The sequence below is a fragment of the Somniosus microcephalus genome, chromosome 22 (assembly GCF_052327205.1).
Source record: "Somniosus microcephalus isolate GS21.2 chromosome 22, FLI_Smic_1.0, whole genome shotgun sequence".
NCBI lineage: Eukaryota > Metazoa > Chordata > Chondrichthyes > Squaliformes > Somniosidae > Somniosus > Somniosus microcephalus.
The window spans coordinates 66,268,131-66,293,799 of record NC_141008.1 but is presented as its reverse complement, the minus strand read 5'-3'; the positions used below and the strand labels follow the sequence as shown (position 1 = coordinate 66,293,799).

At 43.0% G+C, this 25,669-nt stretch overlaps 1 protein-coding gene across 1 annotated transcript in view; it reads right to left on the bottom strand.

The window, feature by feature from the left end:
* The window catches only part of nsrp1 (nuclear speckle splicing regulatory protein 1), a 41,403-nt gene extending 18,151 nt beyond the window's left edge, over positions 1-23,252 (bottom strand). The window contains exons 1-2 of the mRNA XM_085964980.1: positions 22,810-23,252; positions 6,506-6,587 (exon numbers count right to left, since the gene is read on the bottom strand). Of these exons, the coding sequence (XP_085821106.1) occupies positions 6,506-6,587; positions 22,810-22,829 (102 nt within the window). The 5' untranslated portion in view covers positions 22,830-23,252. The remainder of the gene's footprint in view (positions 1-6,505; positions 6,588-22,809) is intronic.
* Positions 23,253-25,669: the final 2,417 nt, after the last annotated feature.

Below are 25,669 nucleotides of genomic sequence, written 5' to 3'. Positions count from 1 at the left end.
AGGCTGAGATTTGTGGCATGGGGTCATCGTGCCATGTGCGGTTATTAAAATGGGATCAGCCATATTTCTATGGTGGCTCAGGTTTCAATTAAAATATTCAAGTCCTGGGGCAATTCAGTACAAGAGATAGTGCGGGAGAGAGAACAGGGAGACATCCTTTGTAAACAAACTTTTCACAAAACAATTACTCACATTCAAAAAAAGAAATAGGAATGTATAATAGGATTGAACCTAAACCAAGGGAGCTGCTTGGGGTTTCTCAGCAACAATTTGGTTTGATGAGTTTATGAGATGACAAGACTGACATAAGTGCAACAGAAACCAGTAGATAGATAAACTTTGATAAGTACTATAAAATCTAATCCCATTACTAGAACTATAAAATCAGGTCATAACCACCACTCCCAGCTTTTCGGACTGCAGCTGTTGGTAATGATTCTGCTGTTGCCATTTACACCTCCTCTCGACCCATCTTTGGTTTCTTTATTTGCCCCATTGCCATCCCCTTTTGCCATTTAAATTACACACCTTGGCCTAGAAATTTGTCTCAGGCCATGGCACAAAACAGGCGGCATCGGATCGGCCGCCCGTTATACACCGCGCCCGATATTCAGTTTCATTGCAGTCAATGCACCTGAATACCAGCCGCTGCGTGTAACGGGCGGCCGATTCGATACCGCCCGTTATGTGCCACCACCCAATGGATTTGTAGGCCCTTCCCTTCTGTTCTTGCCTCCTCCCCTCTACAACTGGAACTCCACATTAAATGCATTTTAACATAGAAAGAACTAAAGCAGAAGCATTTAAACTTAGTCGAACGCCTTCAGGCTGAGATTTGTGGCTTGGGGTCATCGTGCCATGTGCGGTTATTAAAATGGGATCAGCCATATTTCTATGCTGGCTCAGGTTTCAATTAAAATATTCAAGTCCTGGGGTAATTCAGTACAAGAAAGAGATAGTGCGGGAGAGAGAACAGGAAGACATCCTTTGTAAACAAACTTTTCACAAAACAATTACATTCAAAAAAGTAAGAAATAGGAATGTATAATAGGATTGAACCTCAACCAAGGAAACTGCTTGGGGTTTCTCAGCAACAATTTGGTTTGATGAGTTTATGAGATGACAAGACTGACCTGTACTTGCTTAAAACCCGTTACATCTGCAACATTTTCCAGTTCTAACGAAAGGTCATCGACCTGAAACGTTAACTCTGTTTCTCTCTCCACAGATGCTGCCTGACCTGCTGAGTATTTCCAGCATTTTCTGTTTATATTTCAGATTTCCAGCATCCGCAGTATTTTGCCTTTTGTAAAAAAATTGAATCCACTGGTTCTCATCAGTCTAAAAAAAATCGGACCCGCCTAGGCCAGTAAAATCCTTAAATTGTACCCGTTAATAAGGAACACCTTCAAGTCACACATTAAAAATAATATGCATAATGTCATTACCTGTACAGTGGATCCTCAGTATCCAAGACACAGAAACAGCTGCCATATTGTAGCACAGTCCCCTGTATGTTATGCTGCAGTTATACTACACTACCGGTCAGAGACATACAACTTCACTGCTGACAAGACCCAAAATATACTGTGAGCTGCAACTCTAACTTTGCCTGCCAGGACAGAACTCTGCACATGGGTGTAAGCATACATGTCTTCTCACCAGTGACAGTAGTGCCTACTTTCTCAAAATCTCTCTAAAAAAAAAAAGTCAATCCTGAATTTAAGAAGGACCCAAAAGATCTGGCACAGCACCAAGAATTTTTAAAACTCAACTTTGCAGCAAGTGGAGATGTAATCCTAACCTCCCCCGCCCACGTGGATGCGAAGCCCCAAATGACACGAGGCAACCTCGTGGAGGGTCTTTCACAGCACTTGTCTTCAGTGCACTGGAAGTCAGACTGGAATCTGACTCGAGTTATACTGTCAACATCGAGTAATGTAACCCCAAAACCAGTTTGCATTAACACCAAAATGGCTGCATAACTACGGCCATCATGTTACAGTGAGAGATATGACCCAACTAGATCATGTTTATATCTCTTAAAATTACAAACAAAACCTGTAACTGGGATGGATTTGAACTGTTTGAGCTTGTATAGAAAGACTGCCTACATTAAACCAGACAATCAAACTACACCCGTTATTGAGCTGGAGATGGATAGCAAATATGTAATTTCCTGTAATTTTAGCCATTTTAATCATGATTCCTTTCTCCCAAGGTGTAATGACGGCAAAAAACAGATACTACTGCCATTCCCAGCCACAATATAAATTGTGTTTATGAAAGCTAATACCTTGTGCTCCAAATTTTATACTAAAATCTACCTCATCTTGTCTCTGCTCTTTCATTTCCTTCCCTGCCCCCAACAGTAAAATGTAATGCTATAATGACAAACATAAACAAGTGTACAGTAAAGTTTTTGCAGCACACTGAGCCAGGTTTGAAATATCAAAAGTGACATGCAGCTTCAGACCTCACAGGAAATGAGATTCCCTACCTACCATGATTTTTACTTATCTACATCATTCGCAATTTATTACTAAACTAATGAAGTAATTTTAGTCAGAAGAACACACATCTTATCTCCACAAGATACAATCAAACCAAAGGCAATGTTTTATTGCTTTTCGGGCACTTTGAGCCACATCAAGCATCGCTGCAATAAAAAGCAAGTTTCTTATTAGACTTATATACAAATTATTAGTTTCTGTTTGTTCAAATTGCTTCGAGAGAGTTATTTCAAATGAATGCAAGCTGCAAAGAGGATTCCTTGTTCCATTAAGAAGTAAACATTTTTACATAAAAATGTAACAATACAGTACTTGGTTTAGTTTATTTATTAAATAGTCATTTTTTCTCCTCCTTTGTATTGGATTATTATTGAAACAGGTCAGGGCTGAGAAGAAAAAGGACTTGGATGACAGAACAATACGTTAAATGGTCTCTTCTTGCTCCTATATCCTTAGATTGTGTACACACTTACATAGAACAGGGAATAGATATTTTGTTAAGGCAGAGTCAAGTTTAAATGTTATTACCACATTGTTAATTCTGTCTAATGTACAGCTTTACAGAAATTATTTAACCGATTAAAGTGAGCTAATTCAAGTCTTAAAAGATTAAATTAGAATTACAGATTGGGATTGTACATTATTTTGAAATAAAATTTACATGTAATGTAATAGGTGGGGGGGGGGGGGGGGGTATCAATGAGCTTATACGACGAGTCCATCCAATGAGTAGTTGAGCCACAGGAAAAAGAAGATCCCGTATTTGATACGCAGTCGTTGTTCTTCGCTGGGGTAGCTCAACAACTGGCCTCAGCATTCCCGAGTTGGGGACAGGGAAGAAGGGGGAAAAAAACGACTTGTTTCTAGTACCCACAAAATTACACCTCAGCAAGAACAAAAAGAGAAAAGGCAAAAAAAAACTGGAGACAAAAATAGGAATAATGCAGTGAATCAATTTATTTATTGTTTCAAAGATTGTGAAGAAGTTTGTTGAAGAATAGTCTACACGCATACTTTCAAAATTGAATTTTAGTCCATGGTTTCTCTTCTTTTTCCTTAGTACAGGAAACTTTGTTATCCGGAGGCTAAATATCCGGCAAGCTCGAGCCACCGGCAAAAATCAGGAGCCGTTTTGTTAGGTTTTTTTTCTTTTCGTGGCTTTTTTTTTTCCAACAGCTCTGCAAAGTCTCTGTAGCTTAGCAACAAGCTTCAGAGAGAGGCTTCCAAGGTACGGGCCGACTGTTTAGAAGCTGTTGCTAAGCAACAGTGTTTGTTGTCAGATACGGAGATGAAAAGCTCCGTATGCTTCAACATTAACGCTGTGTCCGGCAGTTTTGAGGGAACGGCAACAGCTCGGTCCCGTCGGTGCCGGATAGCACAAAGTTTCCTGTAGCTTTAAACACCACTCTCAAAAAGGTGGGGTTGCACCTTCCTTAAAATTCAGCATGCCTGCTTAGTGATGAGATGTCTGCTTTACTGCCACAGTACCTCTTTGAAGAGGACAAAATATTCTGATATGCTAATGTCTTGATTGCAAAGTTGCTAAGAGATGATATACCACAAGAAGACTTCCTGTAATTCCATCAGAACTAACAGGAGGAAGACAAATGCTTGCTTTTCATCCAAAGAAATCTAATTAAACTATGCTTTGAGCCAATGTGAAAGGAATGTGTCTAACCTCTATTGCGGCCTGAAACTGTGCCAAAGTGCCCAAACCCAGGTGAGGTACACTTGGAGAGACCTCAACACCCCACGTGGTCATCATCATGCCTTTGATTCTATACAGGAAACTCTCGATTTACCGGCACCAAAACAACCGGAAATCTCAGTTAACCGGCAAAATTCAGGAGTAGGTTCAGTTAAGTTTTTCTTCATATTAGTGGCCGTTTCTTGATTCTTGGCTGTGTAATCGGGGGTTTCTGCACTTGTTGCTAAGCAACAGGGACGCTTGGTCTGTGGCCGGGGTTCTTGCAGCTGTTGCTAAGCAACAGGGAAGCCTGGATTTGTTGCTGTGTGCGGAGCTCTCGTACCTTTTAATTATAACTCTCTGTAATACGGACTTTTTGATAAACCGGCACCACGCCGGTCCCGGTTAAAAAAGAGTTTCCTGTACCTTGTAATTGGCTAAAGGGTAGAAAACAACAAGTAGTCAATAGAGGAAATATGTCAGGATTGGGGGTGGGGGAGCCGAGCCTGGTGCCCAGGACTCGCTGTTGGAACCACTACTGTTTCTAATTTACATAAATGGTTTGGGTTCAGTTAACTCAATGCAACGTGGTGACACTTGAAGCAGATACCAAACTAGGAGGGGCAATGGAGGAGGCAGCTCAGAAATTACAGAATGAGCTTGATAAAATATGTAGGTGGGCAGAGCAAAGGCAGGTGAAGTTTAATACAGACAAATGTAAAATACTGCACATGGGAAGAATAAATAAAAGATACACATGCTCCACGAATGGTATTGAAAGTTAAGGATGAAGCCAAGCGAGACCTAGGTGTCTTAGTATACTTGAAGCTCACCACATCCAACAAATGCAGAGTAGCAATCAACAAAGCTAATGGAATGTTTAACTACATAGTCAAAACAATAGAATACAAGTCAAAGGAAGTTGTGACTAAAACTATAACACATTCTGGTCAGACAACACCTTGAATGCAGCATCCAGTTCTGATTGCTGAGACATAAGGGAAGTAATCAAGCACTGGAGGCAGTACAGAAAAAAGCCACCTGGCTGATCCCTAATGCCAATAGTCTAAGTTATGAAGACTGGAGAAAGTTGGGCTTTTCAGTCTGGAAAGGAGGCGTCAGAGAGATGACCTTATAAAGCTACACTAGATAGTTAAGGAATAGAAACGGTAAAAACGGAACACGATTGCAAATTAAATTGAGAGATTAGGACAAGAGGAAATAGATTCAAACTAGTAAACGTAATTCAGGACTGATGTCAGGAAATTCTTCTGTACATAAAAAGAGTGGTCAACATATGGAACGCACTTCCAGGAAGAGTAGTGGAGACAGAAGCCCGAGACCTTAAACAAAAATTAATATTGAAATAGGGAACTTGAGGATCTTTCTCAATGGATGAAGGATGAGTGGAATGACCTTCCTCATTATAATTATCTTGTATAAATATTGTTGGTATTGTTCAACGAATCATCTTAATCTGACAAGAGTGTTTTTCAAAGTAAGCGCACGTTCTTTAAAGGAATTAGGAGTATAAAGAAAGCACACCTCACCTATCGGCAGCTATTGTTTTATTTTTTAACGGAGAAAAGAGATCACTTAAGCTTCATAAACTTGCACTTACATAATGTTAGAAAGAATATTCTGTTTTCACCAAGGAACAAGATTGTATATTTCTTTCAGAAACCTACTTCAACTCAAGCTCTAAAGGAGTATTCTCTGACAGCTTATTTCGAGTGACTTTAAGTACTGTTCAATATCTCGCCTATACTACTTGCTTTGGCATATACCATTGGGTGAATAAAGCCATTTAATAGTTAAGCTTGTAACAAAGTGTCTTGCTTGGATGATAACCTCCATCTTCTGAAATTTCACCTGATATAGTGAAATCCGATGTACTATCTAGTAGCAACTTTAGAATAAAAAGGGAGAATTGTTTGCCCTGCTGCATGCTATATTTCATACACTATGCACACAAGATGAAGTTTCAAATCATAGGGAGCATGGACTTGCGTACAGAAGCCCTTTGTGACAAGGGCAAGGGAAATATATTGGGAGCAAGCACAAACTGCAACACTGCCAAAGATGTTTGCAACATCTAAAATAGTGTTTTCACTTTTTACAATGATTTTCAAATTAAAACCCAACAACTCTAGCCCAAAAAAAACTATATTTGAACTAACTTTTAACTTGTTAATTTGATTCATTTGATGTTTGAAACATCACTACCTTGTGCATCATGTTGCATTAGGATATGGGAAATCAGAAGATAATGAAATACCTGCTAAAATCAAAACATGTAACTTACTTCATCATCTGAGTCATCAAAAATAGAGGGTTTGGCCAACATGACAACATTCTGCTTTGGCTTAGACAAAATAAGACCATATCTGTGGAGAGAGAAAGAAAACAATTATTGTAAATGAATAAAAAAAGAGCAATAGGTTTGGTACGATGGATTATTACGCCCCAAAATCACAGCATTGCCCAACATTGAGCAACTGAATCTCTATCAAGTGCCATAGATTTAGCCATTAAGTAATTCACCCTAATTCTGGGGAATACAGTTGTGGGTGGCATAATTTGTTCACTTCTGATTGTTCCTAATTATTTTAAAGCCTCCTACTCCTGAACCTGCTTCAAAGTTCAAAGCCAGGAGATTCAAAACCAAATTGTGGATTTCCTGCAGTGCTGCTCACAGGTGACCCTGAAGGCATGGTTTGAAATGTTTGCTGTGTCTTTGCTTTCGAGCCCCCCGTAATTCCCATTTCCCCCGAAATAGCACTCCTGCTATCGAACTGATTCAAACGTCAGCAACTCTCCCCCAGAGTGGTTCCTGGACTCTCAGCTGAGGAGGAAGGAGACACCTAACCCAACCGGGGGCGGAGGGGGGGGGAAAGAGAAAAGTTCGGAGAGAAAGATTGCTGGACATTCACAACAAACAATAAAGCCTGGACTGAAGCAACACTCCATCTAGTGCTGAGCCCAAGCAGAGCAAGGCGAGCTCTCCGAGGGGGTTTTTGAGGTATTCTGGAGTGACATCAGGACCTGACTTCAGAGTTATACAGGCACTTTTGCTTCGGTGCTCTGCTGAAATACTTTGCCTCAATGCAAAAGTAGCAGTATAAGCATAGCCTTAAAATTGTCTTTTCAGTCTATTGAAAGAAAAGAAAGACTTGCATTTATATAGTGCCTTTCATGACCTCAGGATGTCCCAAAGCGCTTTACAGCCAATGGAGTACAACAACAACAATGACAAGTGTTTATATAGTGCCTTTTAACATAGTAAAACGTCCCAAGGCACTTCACAAGAGTGTTATAAGACAAAAAAATTGACATCGAGCCATGTAAGGAATTAGGGCAGAAGAGGTAGGTTTTAAGGAGCATCTTAAAGGAGGAAAGAGAGGTAGAGTACTTTTGAAATGTAGTCACTGTTGTAATGTAGGAAACTCGCTTCTCCTATCATTCTTGTTTCCTACTTCGCTGATTTTTTTGACTTTATATTTTCAGTAATCTAACCGTCACCAGACGGGGAGGAGAATTAAAATGAGGGTGAAAAATGTCTAATTTTCTAAAAATTCTCACATTTTTGATAGTGAAATGCACTGTGTTTGAGAACGTTTAAGTACTACAGTATATTTTTTGGTTCGTTGCTTTTTAGTGAATGTGAAATTTACTCCAATGCTTCACAGCTTACAGATACATCAGCCAAAAAAATATTGCCAGGACAGCATCAACTCACAAATGGTAAGCTTTCTTAAAACTGGCAACTAAAATGTCACTAAACATTGACCCACAGTAAATCTATAATGTTGATTTCTCTGTCCTCTCCATAGATACTGCCTGACCTGCAAATATTCAGCAGGTCAAGGGTGAGCTGGTGAGTCATGGCGAGAACAGTCCCTTCCAAAAGCAAATAAGTTATGCTAAACCTTTATAAATCACTGGTTAGGCCTCAGCTGGAGTACTGTGCCCAATTCTGGGCACCACACTTTAGGAAGGACATCAGGCCTTGGAGAGGGTGCAGAGGAGATTTACCATACCGATACCAGGAATGAGGGGCTTCAGTTACGTGGAGAGACTAGAGAAGCTGGGATTGTGCTCCTTTAAGCAGAGAAGGTTAAGGGGAGATATAATAGGTCTTCAAAATTATGAGGGGTTTTGATAGAGTAAATGAGGAGAAACTGTTTCCACTGGCGAGAGGGTCGGTAACCAGAGGACACAGATTTAAGATAATTGGCAAAAGAACCAGAGGGGAGATGAGGAGAAATGTTTTTATGCAGTGAGTTGTTACGATCTGCCTGCAAGGGATGGTGGAAGCAGATTCAATAGTAACTTTCAAATGGAAATTTGATATATATTTGAAAAGGAAAGGTTTGCAGGGCTATGGGGAAATAGTGGGGGTGTGGGACAATTTGGTTAGTTCTTTCAAAGAGCTGGTGCAGGCATAATGGGCCGAATGGTCTTCTAATGTGCTGTAAGATTCTATGATTCATGGTCTTGTACAGAAGAGCTTTTCACTCAGTATGATGAACCTGTGATAGAGTTACAACACTAAAGCTCGATATACAGATAAAGTGAAAAATGTGCAGAGAAAATACAGCCTAAAATCAATCCCAAATTTACTAAAAACGAAAATAGAAAATGCTGGAAACACTTCAGGGAGTATCTGTGGAGAGAACAGACAAATCCACATTTTGGCTATACGGATCCCTTGTCAAGAGTGATCGGGTATCACGGAGAGAATGGTCCTTTCCAATAGCGAGGAAAGGAGGGGGATGATGTGTTTGGAGGTGGCGGAAATGATAAAAGATGATCCATCGAAAGCGGAGGCCAGTGGTGTGAAAAGCGAGGACATGGGGGAAGCTCTGCTAACTGGTTTGTAGACAGTCGCAGACCTTGACAAAGGTATCCAAGGTATTGTTCGATGATTCACCAAAGTGTTCAAGTGCAGAGTTTCAGAAATAGATTTCAGAAAGTATTGGACAACAAAAGTGAGCAGAAAACTAAAAAGCTACGGCATGGATTGCCTCAGCACCGAACACTAGGGTCTGTGTGTGTGACTGATCTGATTCATATTAAACATAGACTCATCCAAAAATCATGCAAGACCACATCACCTCCACAGGGTTGTGTGAAAAATGGAAAAGAGTGACAAATTCCTGTGGAGCGGGCTTATTATAGATCCTAATGAACTGAAAATAGTCGATTTTGCTGTAAAGTATTCTGAGCAAGAGGCAGCACCATTAACCCGTTCACCAGCCTGATAACTCACTACTAGTAAAGCAACAGGTATATTCTGGTCCGGCAAGCGAGGGCAAGGAGGCTTTCTTCACATATTTAGGCTGTGTTTATTTCTTAATCAAAACTTTAGCGAAAATTTTACCCCAAAATAAACATTTTGTTTTAGGATTAAATCAAAGAAAACCTATAATCTGCAGTGAAAGAATCCGACATTTAGGTAATGATTAGGGTTTCCCAATTTGATTAGCCTTGCACTATAGTTTTGTATTGTTCAGCAATTTTTTCCTCACCTTTTGTCACTAACTCTGCAGATGTAGATTTTCCTTTTGATTCTTTCTTCCCCTTTAAGGTACAATGCCTGCTCTCTGCTGCCACCAAGCAACAACATTAATGGAGCAAAAATAGAACATAAGAAATAGGAGCTGGAGTAGGCCAATCAGCCCCTCGAGCCTGCTCCGCTATTCAATAAGATCATGGCTGATCTGATCCTAACCGCCAATCCACGATCACAGAACCATCTCCTGAATCTAACAGAATTAGACACACGAAATAGGAGCAGGATCAGGCTACACGGCCCCTGGGCCCGCTCCGCTACCCACAGGGCCATGACCGATCCGAACCTAGACTGATGTCCAAATTCCTGCCCGCTCCCCGTAACCCTTAATTCCCTTTACTTCTAGGAAACTGTCTATTTCTGTTTTAAATTTATGTAATGATGTAGCTTCTACAGCTTTTTGGGGCAGCATATTCCATGGACCTACCACCCTCTGAGTGAAGTAGTTCCTCCTCATCTCAGTTTTGAAAGAGCAGCCCCTTATTCTAAGACTATGCCCCCTAGTTCTAGTTTCACCCATCATCGGGAACATCCTCCCCGCATCCACCCGACCCAACCCCTTCACAATCTTATATGTTTCAATAAGATCGCCTCTCATTCTTCTGAACTCCAATGAGTAGAGTCCCAATCTACTCAACCTCTCCTCATATGTCCATCCCCTCATCCCCGGGATTAACCGAGTGAACCTTCTTTGTACTGACTCGAGAGCAAGTATGTCCTTTCTTAAGTATGGACACCAAAACTGTACGCCGTATTCCAGGTGCGGTCTCACCAATACCTTGTACAACTGAAGCAATACCTCCCTATTTTTATATTCTATCCCCCTAGCAATGAAAGCCAACATTCCATTGGCCTTCTTAATCACTTGCTGCACCTGCATACTAACCTTTTGAGTTTCGTGCACCAGGACCCCCAGATCCCTTTGTACTTCAGTACTTTCCAGTTTCTTGCCATTAAGATAATAACTTGCTCTATGATTTTTCCTGCCAAAGTGCATAACCTCACACTTTCCAGCATTGTATTCCATCTGCCAAATCTCTGCCCACTTACTTAGCCTGTCTATGTCCCCTTGCAGGTTTTTTATGTCCTCCTCACTCACTACTTTCCCTCCCATCTTAGTATCATCTGCAAACTTTGATATGTTACACTCGGTCCCCTCCTCCAAATCGTTAATATAGATTGTAAAGAGTTGGGGACCCAGCACTGACCCCTGCGGAACACCACTAGTTACTGATTGCCAGTCTGAGAATGAACCATTTATCCCAACTCTCTGCCTTCTGTTAGATAGCCAATCCTCTATCCATGCCAGAATATTACCCCCAATCCCGTGATTTTTTATCTTAAGCAATAATCTTTTGTGTGGCACCTTGTCAAATGCCTTTTGGAAGTCTAAATACACTACGTCCACTGGTTCCCCTTTATCCACCCTATATGTTACTTCCTCAAAGAACTCCAGCAAATTTGTCAAACATGACTTCCCCTTCATAAAACCATGCTGACTTTGTCCTATTAAATTATGATTATCCAAATGTCCTGTTACTGTCTCCTTAATAATGGACTCCAAAATTTTACCTACCACAGATGTTAGGCTAACCGGTCTATAGTTTCCAGCCTTCTGTCTACTGCCCTTTTTAAATAAGGGTGTTACATTAGCAGTTTTCCAGTCTGCCGGGACCTTTGCCGAGTCCAGGGAGTTTTGGAAAATTATTACCAATGCATCCACAATCCCTACCGCCACTTCCCTCAAGACCCTAGGATGTAAGCCATCAGGTCCAGGTGATTTATCCGCCTTGAGTCCCATTATTTTACCGAGTACCACTTCCTTAGTGATTTTGATCGTGTTTAGCTCCTCCCCCCCCTTTAGCCCCCTGTTTGTCCAGTGTTGGGATATTCTTAGTGTCTTCTACTGTAAAGACTGATATAAAATATTCATTCAGTGTTTTTGCCATCTCCATATTTCCCACCATTAATTTCCCGGTCTCATCCTCTAAGGGACCAACATTTACTTTAGCCACCCTTTTTCTTTTTATATAACTATAAAAACTCTTACTATCTGTTTTTATATTTTTTGCTCATTTACTTTCATAATCTATCTTCCCTTTCTTAATCAATCTTTTTGTTATTTTTTGCTGTCTTTTAAGTTTTCCCAATCCTCTATCCTCCCACTAGATTTGGCTACCTTATATGCCCTTGTTTTTAGTCGAATACTATCCTTAATTTCTTTACTTAGCCACGGATGGCTGTCTTTTCTTTTACACCCTTTTCTTCTCAGTGGAATATATATTTTTTGGAAGTTGTAAAATAACTCCTTAAATGTACACCACTGATCATGTATCGTCTTACCCTTTAATCTATTTTCCCAATCCACTCTACTCAATTCCGCTCTCATACCTTCATAGTCTCCTTTATTCAAGCTTAGCACGCTTGTTTGAGATCCAACCTTCTCACCCTCTAATTGAATATGGAATTCAACCATGTTATGGTCACTCATTCCAAGGGGATCCTTTACTAGGACATTTTTAATTAATCCTGTCTCGTTACACAGGACCAGATCTAAGGTTGCTCGCCCCCTGGTCGGTTCAGTTACATACTGCTCAAGAAACCCATCCCTAATACACTCAATGAACTCATCCTCAAGGCAGCCCTGCCCAATTTGATTTGTCCAATTAATATGATAGTTAAAATCCCCCATAATTATAGATGTTCCCTTATTACAAGCCTCAACTATTTCCTGATTGATACTCTGTCCAACAGAGTTGCAACTGTTCGGAGGCCTATAGACTACGCCCACTAGTGTTTTTTTCCCCTTATTATTCCTTACCTCCACCCAAACTGTTTCATTATCCTGATCTTTTGACCCAATATCATTTCTCTGTATTACAGTGATTCCTTCCTTTATTAACATAGCCACCCCACCTCCCCTTCCTTCCTGCCTGTCCTTCCTGATCGTTAAATAACCTGGTATGTTTAATTCCCAGGCATTGTCACCCTGCAGCCATGTTTCTGTAATGGCCACAAGATCATACCCATATGTAGTTATTTGTGCCATTAACTCGTCTATTTTGTTACGAATGCTACGTGCATTCAGATAGAGAACTTTCAAAGATGTTTTGTGACACTTAGTTCCTGCTTTTGCCCTTTTTAGGATGCTCAACAGTGCACCGAAAAAAACCCAGTAGGATGCAGGTGTTAAAATTTGGGCTTTTACCAAACACTTTGCTCTTAGGTTCCACGAGCAAAAAAAAAAGTCTCATGAACCGAAACCTGCACTTTTACATAGAAACATAGAAGATAGGAGCAGGAGTAGGCCATTCGGCCCTTCGAGCCTGCTCCGCCATTCAATGAGATCATGGCTGATCATCCAAATTCAGTACCCTGTCCCCGCCTTCTCCCCATATCCCTTGATCCCTTTAGCCTCAAGAAATATATCCAACTCTTTCTTGAATATATTTAATGAACTGGCCTCCACCACCCTCTGTGGCAGAGAATTCCACAGGTTCACCACTCTCTGGGTGAAGAAATTCCTCCTCATTTCAGTCCTAAATGGCTTACCCCTTATCCTTAGACTATGACCCCTGGTTCTGGACTCCCCGGCCATCAGAAACATCCTTCCTGCATCTAGTCTGTCCAGACCTGACAGAATTTTATAGGTTTCGATGAGATCCCCTCTCAATCTTCTAAACTCCAGTGAGTATAAGCCCAATTGACACAATCTCTCCTCGTATGTCATTCCTGCCATCCCAGGTATCAGCCTGGTGAATCTTCGCTGCACTCCCTCCATGGCAAGAACGTCCTTCCTCAGGTAAGGTGACCAAAACTGCACACAATACTCAAGGTGCGGTCTCACCAAGGCCCTGTACAACTGCAGCAAGACATCCTTGTTCTTGTACTCGAACCCTCTTGCTACGAAGGCCAACATACCATTTGCCTTCTTAACCGCCTGCTGCACCTGCATGCTTACCTTCAGCGACTGGTGCACAAGAACACCCAGGTAAATGGTGTTGTGCATAGGTCAGCATGCTGAGGTTTAACAATTAATCCCCAATTGAAGTATATTGTTCACTGGAGAATCTGTGGTATACTCAGACTCACCATGCTCCCCAAGCCCTTTCAAAAGGCACAAAATGACAGGCTAATACTATTTGTCGGATTTATTTACAAGTTAAATACAACATGCATTTATATAGCACCTAGTAAAACCGCCCAAGGCTCTTCATAGGAGCAATTATCAAACAAAATTTGACACCAAGCACAGAGATATTAGGACAGTAGTTTTTTTTTAAATTCGTTCATGGGAGGTGGGCGTCACTGGCAAAGCCAGCATTTATTGCCCATCCCTAATTGCCCTTGAGAAGGCGCCTTCTTGAACCGCTGCAGTCCATGTGGTGAAGGTGCTCCCACAGTGCTGTTAGGGAGGGAGTTCCAGGATTTTGACCCAGCGACGATGAAGGAATGGCGATATATTTCCAAATCAGGATGGTGTGTGACTTGGAGGGGAACTTGGAGGTGGTGGTGTTTCCATGCGCCTTCTACCCTTGTCTTTCTAGGTGGTAGAAGTTGCGGGTTTGGGAGGTGCTGCCGAAGAAGCCTTGGCGAGTTGCTGCAGTGCACCTTGTAGATGGTGCACACTGCAGCCACGGTGTGCCGACTTTTAAGGAGCGTCTTAAAAGAAGCAGCGAGAGGTAGCAAGGAGGAGAGGTTTAGGGAGGGAATTCCACAGCTTCGGGCCTTGGCAGCTGAAGGCACGGCCGCCAATGGTGGAGCAAAGAAAATCGGGGATGCGCAAGAGGTCAGAATTGGAGGAGCGCAGAGATCTCGGAGGGTTGTAGGGCTGGAGAAGGTTACAAAGATAGGGAGGGGGCGAGGCCATGGAAGGATTTGAAAACAAGGATGAAAATTTTAAAAATTGAGGCATTGCCAGACTAGGAGCCAATGTAGGTCAGCGAGCACCGTGGTGATGGGTGAACGGGACTTGGTACGAGTTAGGACACGGGCAGCAGAATTTTGGATGAGCTCAAGTTCACGGAGGGTGTAAGGTACTTCATAGAAGCCAAAAGGCTACAAGTGCAATAACCAGTGCATTAACTAATTGAGAACACAACATTCAAAATATTCAACCCTTTTCAGCAACATCTTACAGTTTCTGATGGTTCCAGAGGAAGTGACCCAAATGAAGCCCCGGGTTATGTATTGATGACCAGCCAAGCTGTGAACTGGAGCCGTGAGCCTGGCCCTGAAACAGGAGGGCTCTTTTGGTGTAAAAGGAGATCCATTTGATACTCAAATGATTTTATTCCCCTCAAATGGTCAGACAACCAAAATGTTAACCATTTTAACACTTGGGTGGACAAAGAGTAAACGGAATTTCTCGGACATCTGATAGTTTGTTTTTGACACCCGAGAGCAATTAAAGCCTGAACTCTATTTGGATGTTTGAAAGGGATTCACCATATGAACTAGCCTTTGCCTTTCAAAGAACTTATAATCTGAATAACTTGGGAACAAAAGCTACTCTCTACAGCTGCCAATACAAATTCCGAGAACACATCTGGGGATGTTACACATATATACACACACACACCTTACAGAATGGAAATGCTGCTTCCACCATAACAGGGTCATGTCCACAATTCTCTACAAGGCAAGTCTGTTGCCTCAGTCTTCCAAGAAGGGGAGACAAATCGCAAGCACCAAGAAATTTCTCAGAGGGAGAGGGAAAGAAAGTTAAAGGGCAAGTTATTCCTGGCCATTCTCATTTACCTCTTAAATGGCCAGCTAAAGAACAGCAATGGCACAACCAAAGCAAACATTTAAGGATTATTGAGCATTCTCAGCCCTTTAAATAATTATACTTATCTAAATGTTGTAACTTTTATTCCTATTCTGCAGAAAGACTTCACAAGAGGTTTACACAAGGGAGCGCAAATAGGTTGCGGTGTGAAGAAAACACACCAGGTGAATCTGAAAAGCAGCTCCCACCTCACGCAATATAACCTTATTTAATCTGACTGCAATTTCCTCCTTATCAAAGCATTTGCTGAAGTACCAAAGCAGTAGCTTTACCCATTATCAAATTTAATTACATGAAAATCTTTAAGATCTGTTGATGCTACAACATATCTTGCAAATACTGCAGCAAAGCAAAAGGAAATACGATGACATAGTTTAAATAGGCCTAATGTAAACAGTCACATCGAGACATATGCAGTTTCCACACAAGATCACAATTTTTACCCCATTTTTCTCCCTAAAATTCCAGCTTATTGTACAATATAAATACTATGGAAGCGTGAGCATCTAGATCACAGAACCCCCAGCGTTGAATAGCAGTCACTGGTCACTTTAAATTATAGCTTATCATTTTTAAGTTAGAGAAATTTTATTTTTCCTCTCCAACTTCCTTCTTCAGTTCCCGCGGGAGCAACCGGCCACCAATTATCTCACTCAAATGTGAGCACCACACACAGTGCATGCCAGCAGGATATTCGAGGGTTTCACAGCCGAGTCCAATCCTGTTCTCACGTTCTATCTGTGCGTATGCATTTCCAGTAGGGGATGCTGTCCGTGAATCAAAGGTCATTTTTCCATGCCTAGCCTGGAGTCCTGAGGCCAATAGTCATCCCAGCTAGGATTAGCTAGCTAGCGTATCAGAGATCGTCCCTGAAACCTAGCTGGTTTGGAGAGCAAATATTATTAAGTTTCTTTCTTTTATGCAGTTGGAACAGTGGAGGTGGCGCAATGAAGGTGCAATAGTCATCAAGGCAAGGGTAATTTTTAAGCTATTATGGGATCACATGACCAGGAATACATACACCACTTCTCATCAACAACATATTTTATAACAGACACCTGGGAGTACATTAAAAGCAAATTCAATTGCATGGTCCAAAGCCCATCAACAAACTACAAGTACGAACCTTATGGCATTTAACCTCACTACAGGGTATTTGCATCGGCTTAATCTATTACAGAACACTTGTCATTTGCACCTTGTTTTGGACTGAGGTGATAAGACCCAGAAGGGTTCGAGCCCCAATCTCATTTAACAGCACTCAGCACATACTCTGATGGGAAAAGGACGTTCTGGGAACGTCATTTTTCGGTAATTGTCTCAGCATTTCAAATTATTTGCACAAATGGGAACTTGACTTTTGTACCCACAGTATTAGGCGTGGAAAAAAAAACCATTCATCAGTGTGTTAGCGTTTGTGTGTAGGTCCTGCAGCTACAGAGGTCGGAACACCCAAGTAATTCTGAGAAAGAGTGTAACTGGAAGCATCAGAGGACTACGCCCGTTCCGAGAAAGGATGACCATCTCTCTTTTTATATAAAAAGAAAGTTCTGAAAAGAAAGTCAATCGAATGAACTCAACCGATGGATTGATATATTTAACCTTTTCAGGAACCTGTTCAAAATTGTTGTTATTTGTACCAACTTCAACAACTCACTGTTACTGCTTCCTCCTGTAAATTACTATCTGCAGATAACACAGGTTCATATTTAAGTCTGTTACATAAATACCTGGCATGACATATTGATGACCTTCTGAAGTGACGGGAGCACAGAGCGGAAATCCTACGAGTAATCTACAGCCAGTAGTACAAGGCATGTTATTACAGATTACTTTCCGTGGGACATTTGATGATGTCAAAAGCACTATATAAATGCTAGTTGCAGTTGCACTTTGAGGTAAAGTATTTACAATCTATACTAATGACTTAGATGAGGGGACCAAATGTAATGTCTCCAAGTTTGCGGACGATACAAAGCTAGGTGAGAAAGTAAGTTGTGGGGAGGACGCAAAGAGGCTGCAAAGGGATCTAGACCTGTTAAGTGGGTGAGCAAGAATATGGCAGATGGAATATAATGTGGAGAAATGTGAAGTGATCCACTTTTGGTAGGAAAAAAGAGAGTATTTTTTTTAAATGGCGAGTGATTGGGAAATGTTGGTGTTCAGAGGGACCTGGATGTCCTTGTGCACGAATCACAGAAAGTTAATATGCAGGTACAGCGAGCAATTAGGAAAGCAAATGGTATGTTAGCCTTTATTACAAAAGGACTGGAGTAAAGAAGAAGAACAAAGTCTTACTGCAATTATATAGGGCCTTGGCGAGACCACACCTGGAGTACTGTGAACAATTTTGGTCTCCTTACCTAAGGAAGGATATACTTGTCATAGAGGGAGTGCAACAAAGGTTCACCAGACTGATTCCTGGGATTGGGGGTGGGGGGAGATTGTCCTATGAGGAGAGGTTGAGAAGACTAGGCCTATATTCCCTAGAGTTTAGAAGAATGAGAGATGATCTCATTGAAACATATAAAATTCTTAAGGGGCTTGACAGGGTAGATGCTGGGAGGATGGTCCCCTGGCTGGGGAGTCTAGAACCAGGAGTCAGTCTCAGAATAAGGGGTCGACCATTCAGGATTGAGAGGAGGAGAAATTTCTTCACTCAAAGGGTGGTGAATCTTTGGAATTCTCTACCCCAGAGGGCTGTAGATGCTCAGTCGTTGAGTATATTCAAGACAGAGATCGATAGATTTTTGGATACTAAGGGAATCAAGGGATATGGGGATAGGGCGGGAAGGGGGAGTTGAGGTAGAAGATCAGCCATGATCCTATTGAATGGCGGAGCAGGCTCGAAGGGCCTACTCCTGCTCCTATTTCTCATGTTCTTAGAAATGCAAGTTATAGTTGCACTTTGAGCTAAAGTGTCATCTTGTGCGCAAAGAAAGTGAACGCACAGGCCTACAGGGCCCATGGCCAAGGGCCCCAGCTTACTATGCGGCTCCCAGGAAACATACCATAACACAGAAAAACTGCATACAACTGCTGGATCAGTTTCATTTAAGCCAAGTATATCGTGATATGATTTTCTTTATTATTAAATGTGACATAAATGTAAACATTCTATGGGCCTATTTCCTCATGCATTTTACAACACGTTTTGTGTTTCAATGGATCGGGAGTGGAGTGGGGGGGGGGGGTGGAGGCGAGTGTTCTTGATACCTAGGACGCCAAGAATTCTTAATACGGCTCTGCCAACACCACCAAATTCACCATTTGCAGCAGCCATAGATTGCTGCCCTTCAACTGATCCAAAATGCTGCAGCCCACATTCTAACCCACATTAAGTCCCACATACCCATCACTCACATTGTCTCTAAGCTCTACTGTGGGGGCAATTTCAAATTTCTCATCCTAAGAACGAACGAACAAACTTGCATTTATATAGCAACTTTCACAACCTCAGGACATCCAGGCTCTTTACAGCCAATTAAATACTTTTAAGTGTAGTCACTGTTATAATGTTGGAAACGCAGCAGCTAATTTGCGCACAGTAGGTCCCACGAACAGAAATGATAAAGAGAATCATAGAATCTTGCAGCACAGGAGGCCATTCGGCCTGTCATGCCTGTGCCAGCTCTTTGAACGAGCTATCTAATTTAGTTTCACAACCCTGCAAATTAGTTCTCTTCTAGTCCAGTTGCATTTTGAAAGGTCCCATGGAATCAGATTCCACCACCCTTTCAGCTAGTGCGTTCCAGATCTTAACAACCCTGTGTGAAGAAATTTCTCCTCATTTGCCCTCTAGTTCTTTTGCCAATTATTTTAAATCTATGACCTGTGGTTACTGACCCACTTGACAGAGGAAACTTTTTCTACTTGCTCTATCAAAACCCTTCATAATTTTGAATACCTCTAATAAGTCTCCTCTGCTCCAAGGAGAACAATCCCAGCTTCTCCAACCTCTCCACATAACTGAAGTCCTTCATCCCTGGTATCATCCTGGCAAACCTCCTCTGTAACCCTCCCCAAGGCCTTGACATCCTTCCTAAAATGTGGTGCCCAAACTTGTACACAATGCTTTGTGAATATGCAACCCCAGCTCCCTCTGTTCTTGCACCCCACCCTCAAAATAGCACCATTTCGATTATACTGCCTCTCCATGTTGTAATTCCCAAAGTGCATCATTTCACACTTATCCACATTAAATTGCATCTGCCATATGTCTGCCCATTTCACCAGTCTATCTATGACCTCCTGAAGTCAGCTACTATCGCCCTCGTTATTTACGATGTTGCCAAGTTTTGTATCGTCCGCAAACTTTGAAATTGTACTCACTACACCAAAGTCCAGGTCATTTATATATAACAAAGAAAGGCAATGGTCTCAATACCGATCCCTGGGTGAGTCCACTGCCTACTTCTCTCCAATGGTCCTTGTAAGCTGCACAATCACGCAGTGTTCCAGGGAACCCTTGCAGCCGGCTTTTCAATGTAAAAACCACATATGCTCGGTATTTTGAATGGCCCGAGCAGCCCTTTAAAGGGGCAGCGCAGGGCCAAAAAAAATTACAGGGAACGTTGCTTCTCTCCAGTTGGATAAACATCTGTTCCCCGCTACTCTCTGCTTCCTGTCCCTTAGCCAATTACTTACCCAAGTTACCGCCGTACCTTTAATCCCATGTGCTTCTATTTTCCAAATAAGTCTGTTATGTGGTACTTTATCAAATGACCAGATGATCTGTTTTTTAGTGATAATGGTTGAGAGATAAATATTGGCCAAGAAACAGGGAACTCCTCTGCTCTTCCTGGAATAGTGCCATAGGACATTTTACACCCAGAGAGAGCAGGCAGGCATCAGTTTAATATCTCATCTGCAAGAGAGCATCTCCGACAGTGCAGCACTCCTTCAGTTCTGCACTGAAGGGTCAGCCCAGATTGTGTGCTCAAGTCTCTGGAGTAGGACTTGAACACATAACCTTCTGACTGAGGGGCGAGCGTGCTACCCACTTGAGCCAAGGCTGACACCTGCTTTCACCTTGTTTTCAAATTTCTTGGTGACCTCCTCCTACCCTACCTTAATTATCTCCTGCTGCTTTACATCGCTGCACACACTTTCCTATGAGGAGAGATTGAGTAGATTGGACCGATACTCTCTGAAGTTTAGAAGAATGAGAAGTGATCTCATTGAAACGTATAAGATTCTGAGGGGGATTGACAGGGTAGATGCTGAGAGGTTGTTTCCCCTGGCTGGAGAGTCTAGAACTAGGGGGCATAGTCTCAAATTAAGGGGTCAGCCATTTAAGACTGAGATGAGGAGGAATTTCTTCACTCAGAGGGTTGTGAATCTTTGGAATTCTCTACCCCAGAGGGCTGTGGAAGCTCGGTCGTGGAGTATATTCAAGGCTGAGATCGATAGATTTTTGGACTCTAGGGAAATCAAGGGATATGGGGATAGTGCAGGAAGGTGGAGTTGAGGTCGAAGATCAGCCATGATCTTATTGAATGGTGGAGCAGGCTCGAGGGGCCGTATGGCCTACTCTGCTCCTAGTTCTTATGTTCCACTTTCCTAACATCAGACTTTTCTTCAACCCTCTCTACCTCCGCTTCAACTTCAGCAACCATTTGTTTAGCCATTACACTCGTGCCGTCCCTCTAGACGTCTCTCTAGACGTCTCTATTTAGTCCCTCCTATTTTTCAACTTCCTTCATGCTGCCAAAGATTTCCTTGCTGTTTTGAGCTCCTCATCCTTGCCTCTCCATTGGTTTCCAGTTTCCCATGCTCAGCATTAACCATATTTCGTTCCACTATCGTAAAGTGCTCAACAGTCATCTTCTGTATATGAGGAGCATTATATAAATACAGTTTTTTTGTTGTTTCTGCCTAACCAGTGCCAGTCTGTAACCTACTGTAAAGAATTACCCAACATTAGCACCCAGTAACACCCTTCGATTGTCCCTCCTTGGTTCAACCTGCCATACCACCACACCAAGCATTAAGCTACACATGGGATATTAAAAAAACTTTTAAAAAGTGTTTATTTGCTTTCAACTGAATCACATAACCACAAGTCCAAAGGGTGAGGGGAATCAAGGTCAGGGTGGGAAAGGGGAAATAAACAATCTAAAAAGAGAACCTGCAGAGTTATTTATCTGATTTACATCATTCATCTGTGTTAAGTGTTATTAAAGGTGACCCTGGTGGTCTCATCAATAAAGTGACAATAAATGTTGTAAAAGAAAGACGTGCCTTTCACGACCGCCGGACATCCCAAAGTGCTTTACAGCCGGTGAAGTACTTTTTTTAAATTTTTTAAGTGTAGTCACTGTTGTAACGTGGGAAACGCGGCAGGCAATTGCGCACAGCAAGCTCCCACAAACAGCAATGGGATAATGACCAGATCATGTTTTTTTTAAGACGTCGAGAGCGCGATAAATATTGGGATAACTGATAACTCCCCTGCTCTTCTTCGGAATAGTACCGTGGGATCTTTTACGTCCGCCTGAGAGAGCAGGGGAGGGGGGCGGGGAAAGCCCCCCTCGGGTTTGAAGTCTCATCCGAAAGACAGCACCTCCGACAGTGCGGCACTCCCTCAGTACAGCACCTCCGACAGTGCGCCACTCCCTCAGTACAGCACCTCCGACAGTGCGCCACTCCCTCAGTAAAGCACCTCCGACAGTGCGGCACTCCCTCAGTACAGCACCTCCGACAGTGCGGCACTCCCTCAGTACAGCACCTCCGACAGTGCGGCACTCCCTCAGTACAGCACCTCCGACAGTGCGGCACTCCCTCAGTACAGCACCTCCGACAGTGCGGCACTCCCTCAGCTGGCACTGGGAGTGTCAACCTAGATTTTTGTGCTCAAGTCTCTGTAGTGGGAGACTTGAATCTTCTGACCCTGAGGCAAGGGTGCTGCCCACTGAGGACAAAAAAAAGAGATAAAATGTGGGATTTTTGCAGTACAGGAGGAGGCCGCCGCTGGGCCTGAGTGTGAGGAGTGAAGACAGGCCGAGGCCAGAGGAGGAGAGGGAGAGAGAGAAGGCCGCGCTGGGCCCGGCCCGGCCTGACTCGGCTTCACACACACACACCCTGCCGCCTCTATCCACAGGCCCGGCCGCCACTGCAGAAAGCAGCCCGAGGCCGCAGGCTTCCAATCAGCACAAATCCCACGGGCCCGGGGTTACTGGAAACGGGACCGAGCCTGCGTGGAGAGAGTAACCCGACTCCCCCGCGGGGCGCTTCAACTTACTGTCTGACAGGAGCCGCCATCTTCCTCCTCCGCCGCCGCCGCCGCCGCTCCTCCCTCCGCAGTCAGTCAGTCAATCCGCCCAGGAGGCTCCGGCCCGCCTCCTCCTCCCGTCACAACATCGAAATATCCCCACAACAGATGTCGACGCCGCCGCCGCCGCCGGTGAGAAGCTTTCCCTCCCCGAGTACCGCTTCTCACTGTCAGCCGTGGCTCAGTGGGCAGCACACTCGCTTCCGAGTCAGAAGGTTGTGGGTTCAAATCCCACTCCAGGGACTTGAACATATAAAGCTAGGCTGACTTGAGGAACAGCACCGAAACACCCTAGTCCACTTCTCCATCACCCGCCTTCGCCCGGCACCTTCCCGTGCAAGCGCTGGAAATGTAATACTTGCTCCTCTATCTCCTCTCTTCCCACTGTCCAGGGCCCCAAACACCCCTTCCAGGTGAAACAGCGATTTACTTGTACTTCTTGTAATCTAGTATACTGTATTCGCTGCTCACGATGCGGTCTCCTCTACATTGGGGAGACCAAATGCAGATTGGGTGACTGCTTTGTGGAACACGTCCATAAGGGTGACCCCGAGCTGCCTGTCGATTTAATTCACCGCTCCATTCCCACTCGGACCTCACCGTCCTTGGCCTCTTGCACTGTTCCACGGAAGCTCAACGTAAACTCGAGGAACAGCACCTCATCTTCCGATTAGGCACTTTGCAGCCTTCCGGACTCAATATCAAGTTCAACAATTTCAAATCATAACCTCGGCCCCTATTACATTTTTACTTACATTTTTTTTCCACCCCTTTGTTTTGGGTCTTCCTTCCCTCCCCCCCCTTTCCTTTTTTTTTCTCTCTCCCACATGGCAGCTGTTTCTCATCCTGCCAGTACACTTCACACCTAATCTCAGCCGTCTTTTGTCTCCACTGTCCTATTACCATCTCGTCTGGTTTTGAAAACCTCTTAATGTCTCTTTACTGCTTTTGTTCTATCGCAGCCCTGCCTTCGATCTATTTTATTTCCTTTCCAGTTTTGAAAAAGGGTTCACCCGAAACGTCGACTCTAATTTCTCTCCACGGATGTTGCCTGGCCTGCTGAGTTTTTCCAGCATTTTCTGTTGTTATTTCGGATTTCCAGCATCTGCAGTATTTTGCTATCAAGCTAGGCTGACGCTCCAGTGCAGTGCGGAGGGAGTGCTGCACTGTCGGAGGTGCCATCTTTCAGATGCCACGTCAAACCCGAGGCTCTCTCAGGGGATGTAAAAGATCCCATGGCACTATTTCGAACAGCAGGGGAGTTATTCACTGTGTCCTGGCCAATATTTATCCCTTAATAAAAACAGGTTATCTGGTTATTATCATATTGCTGTTTGTGGGAGCTTGCTGTGTGCAAATTGGCTGCTGCATTTCACTTCACTCCACTGACTATACACTTCAAAAGTACTTTGTTGGTTGTACAGCACTTTGAGACATCCGGTGGTCGTGAAAGGCGCTATATAAATGCAAGTCTTTTCTGTAGAAGGGTTTCGACCCGAAACGTTGACTCTATTTCTCTCTTCACGGATGTTGCCTGGCCTGCTGAGTTTTTCCAGCATTTTCTGTTGTTATTTCAAGTCTTTTTAACGCTGCTCTAATGCCACTTTAACGCCAATACCACCGCCCCCCCCCCCTTCCGCCTCCCCCACAGCAGCACGCAACATGCTGCAGGAAGGATACAGACAATAACCTCTCACTGCATTCTTGTGATTCTCTCCACTTCTGTTAGCTGTGGACCAGAGAATAAATCGACAATTTACACCACCTATGTCCCTTAGGATGTGTGGAACAAGCTTCTTTTTCATAGATAATTACATTTTAATATTATTTCTGCCACTGTTGCTCCAGACAGTCAGTTCTGCACAGCACACAAAAACGGGCGGTGTGATTAAATGTGGAAAAGACGGTCAGGAATTTTAAGGGGGGGGACATCGGTTAGTAAATTGGGTGGGTTGATGTCTGATGACATTTAATGTGGAGAAATGTGAGTTGCTATGTTTTGGGAAGAAATATACAAAAATAAAAACTTGCATTTATATAGCGCCTTTCACAGCCTCAGGATGTCCCAACACACTTTACAGCCAATGAAGTACTTTTTGAAGTATAGTCACTGTTGTAGTGTAGGAAATGGTAAATCATTAGAAGGAGTAGAAAAGCAGAGAGACTTAGGGTTTGCATCTTTATCAATGTGAGGACAAGTTGGTGAAGCTGTTAAAAAAACATATGGGAACTTAAGTTTTATAAATAGGATCCTAGAGTAAAGAAGAAAGAACTTGCATTTTTATAGCACCTTATTGCATACTCTGGACATCCCAAGGCACTTTACAACCAGTGGATTACTTCTGAAGCAAAAGCAAAATACTGCAGATGCTGGAAATCTGAAATAAAAACAGGGAATGCTGGAAATACTCAGCAGGTCAGGCAGCATCTGTGGGGAGAGAAACAGAGTTAACGTTTCAGGTCGATGACCTTTCATCAGAACTGGAAAAAGTTAGAGATGGAACAGGTTTTAAACAAGTTCAGAGGAAAGGGCAGAGACAAGAAAACAAAAGGGAAGATCTGTGATAGGGTGGAAGGCAGGGAAATTAAACGACAAAAGGAATGATGATGCGAGGCAAAAGGGGACGGTAGTGGCATAAGTAAAAAGTAAAGAAACAGAAGATGGGTCTAAGAGGAGGTGTAAATGGGAATGGCAGAATCATTACCAACAGCTGCTGTCCAAAACAAATGGGAGCGGTGGTTATGATCTGAAGTTGTTGAATTCAATGTTGAGTCCGGAAGGCTGTGAAGCGCCTCATCGAAAGATCGCTGTACCTCGAGCTTCATTAGA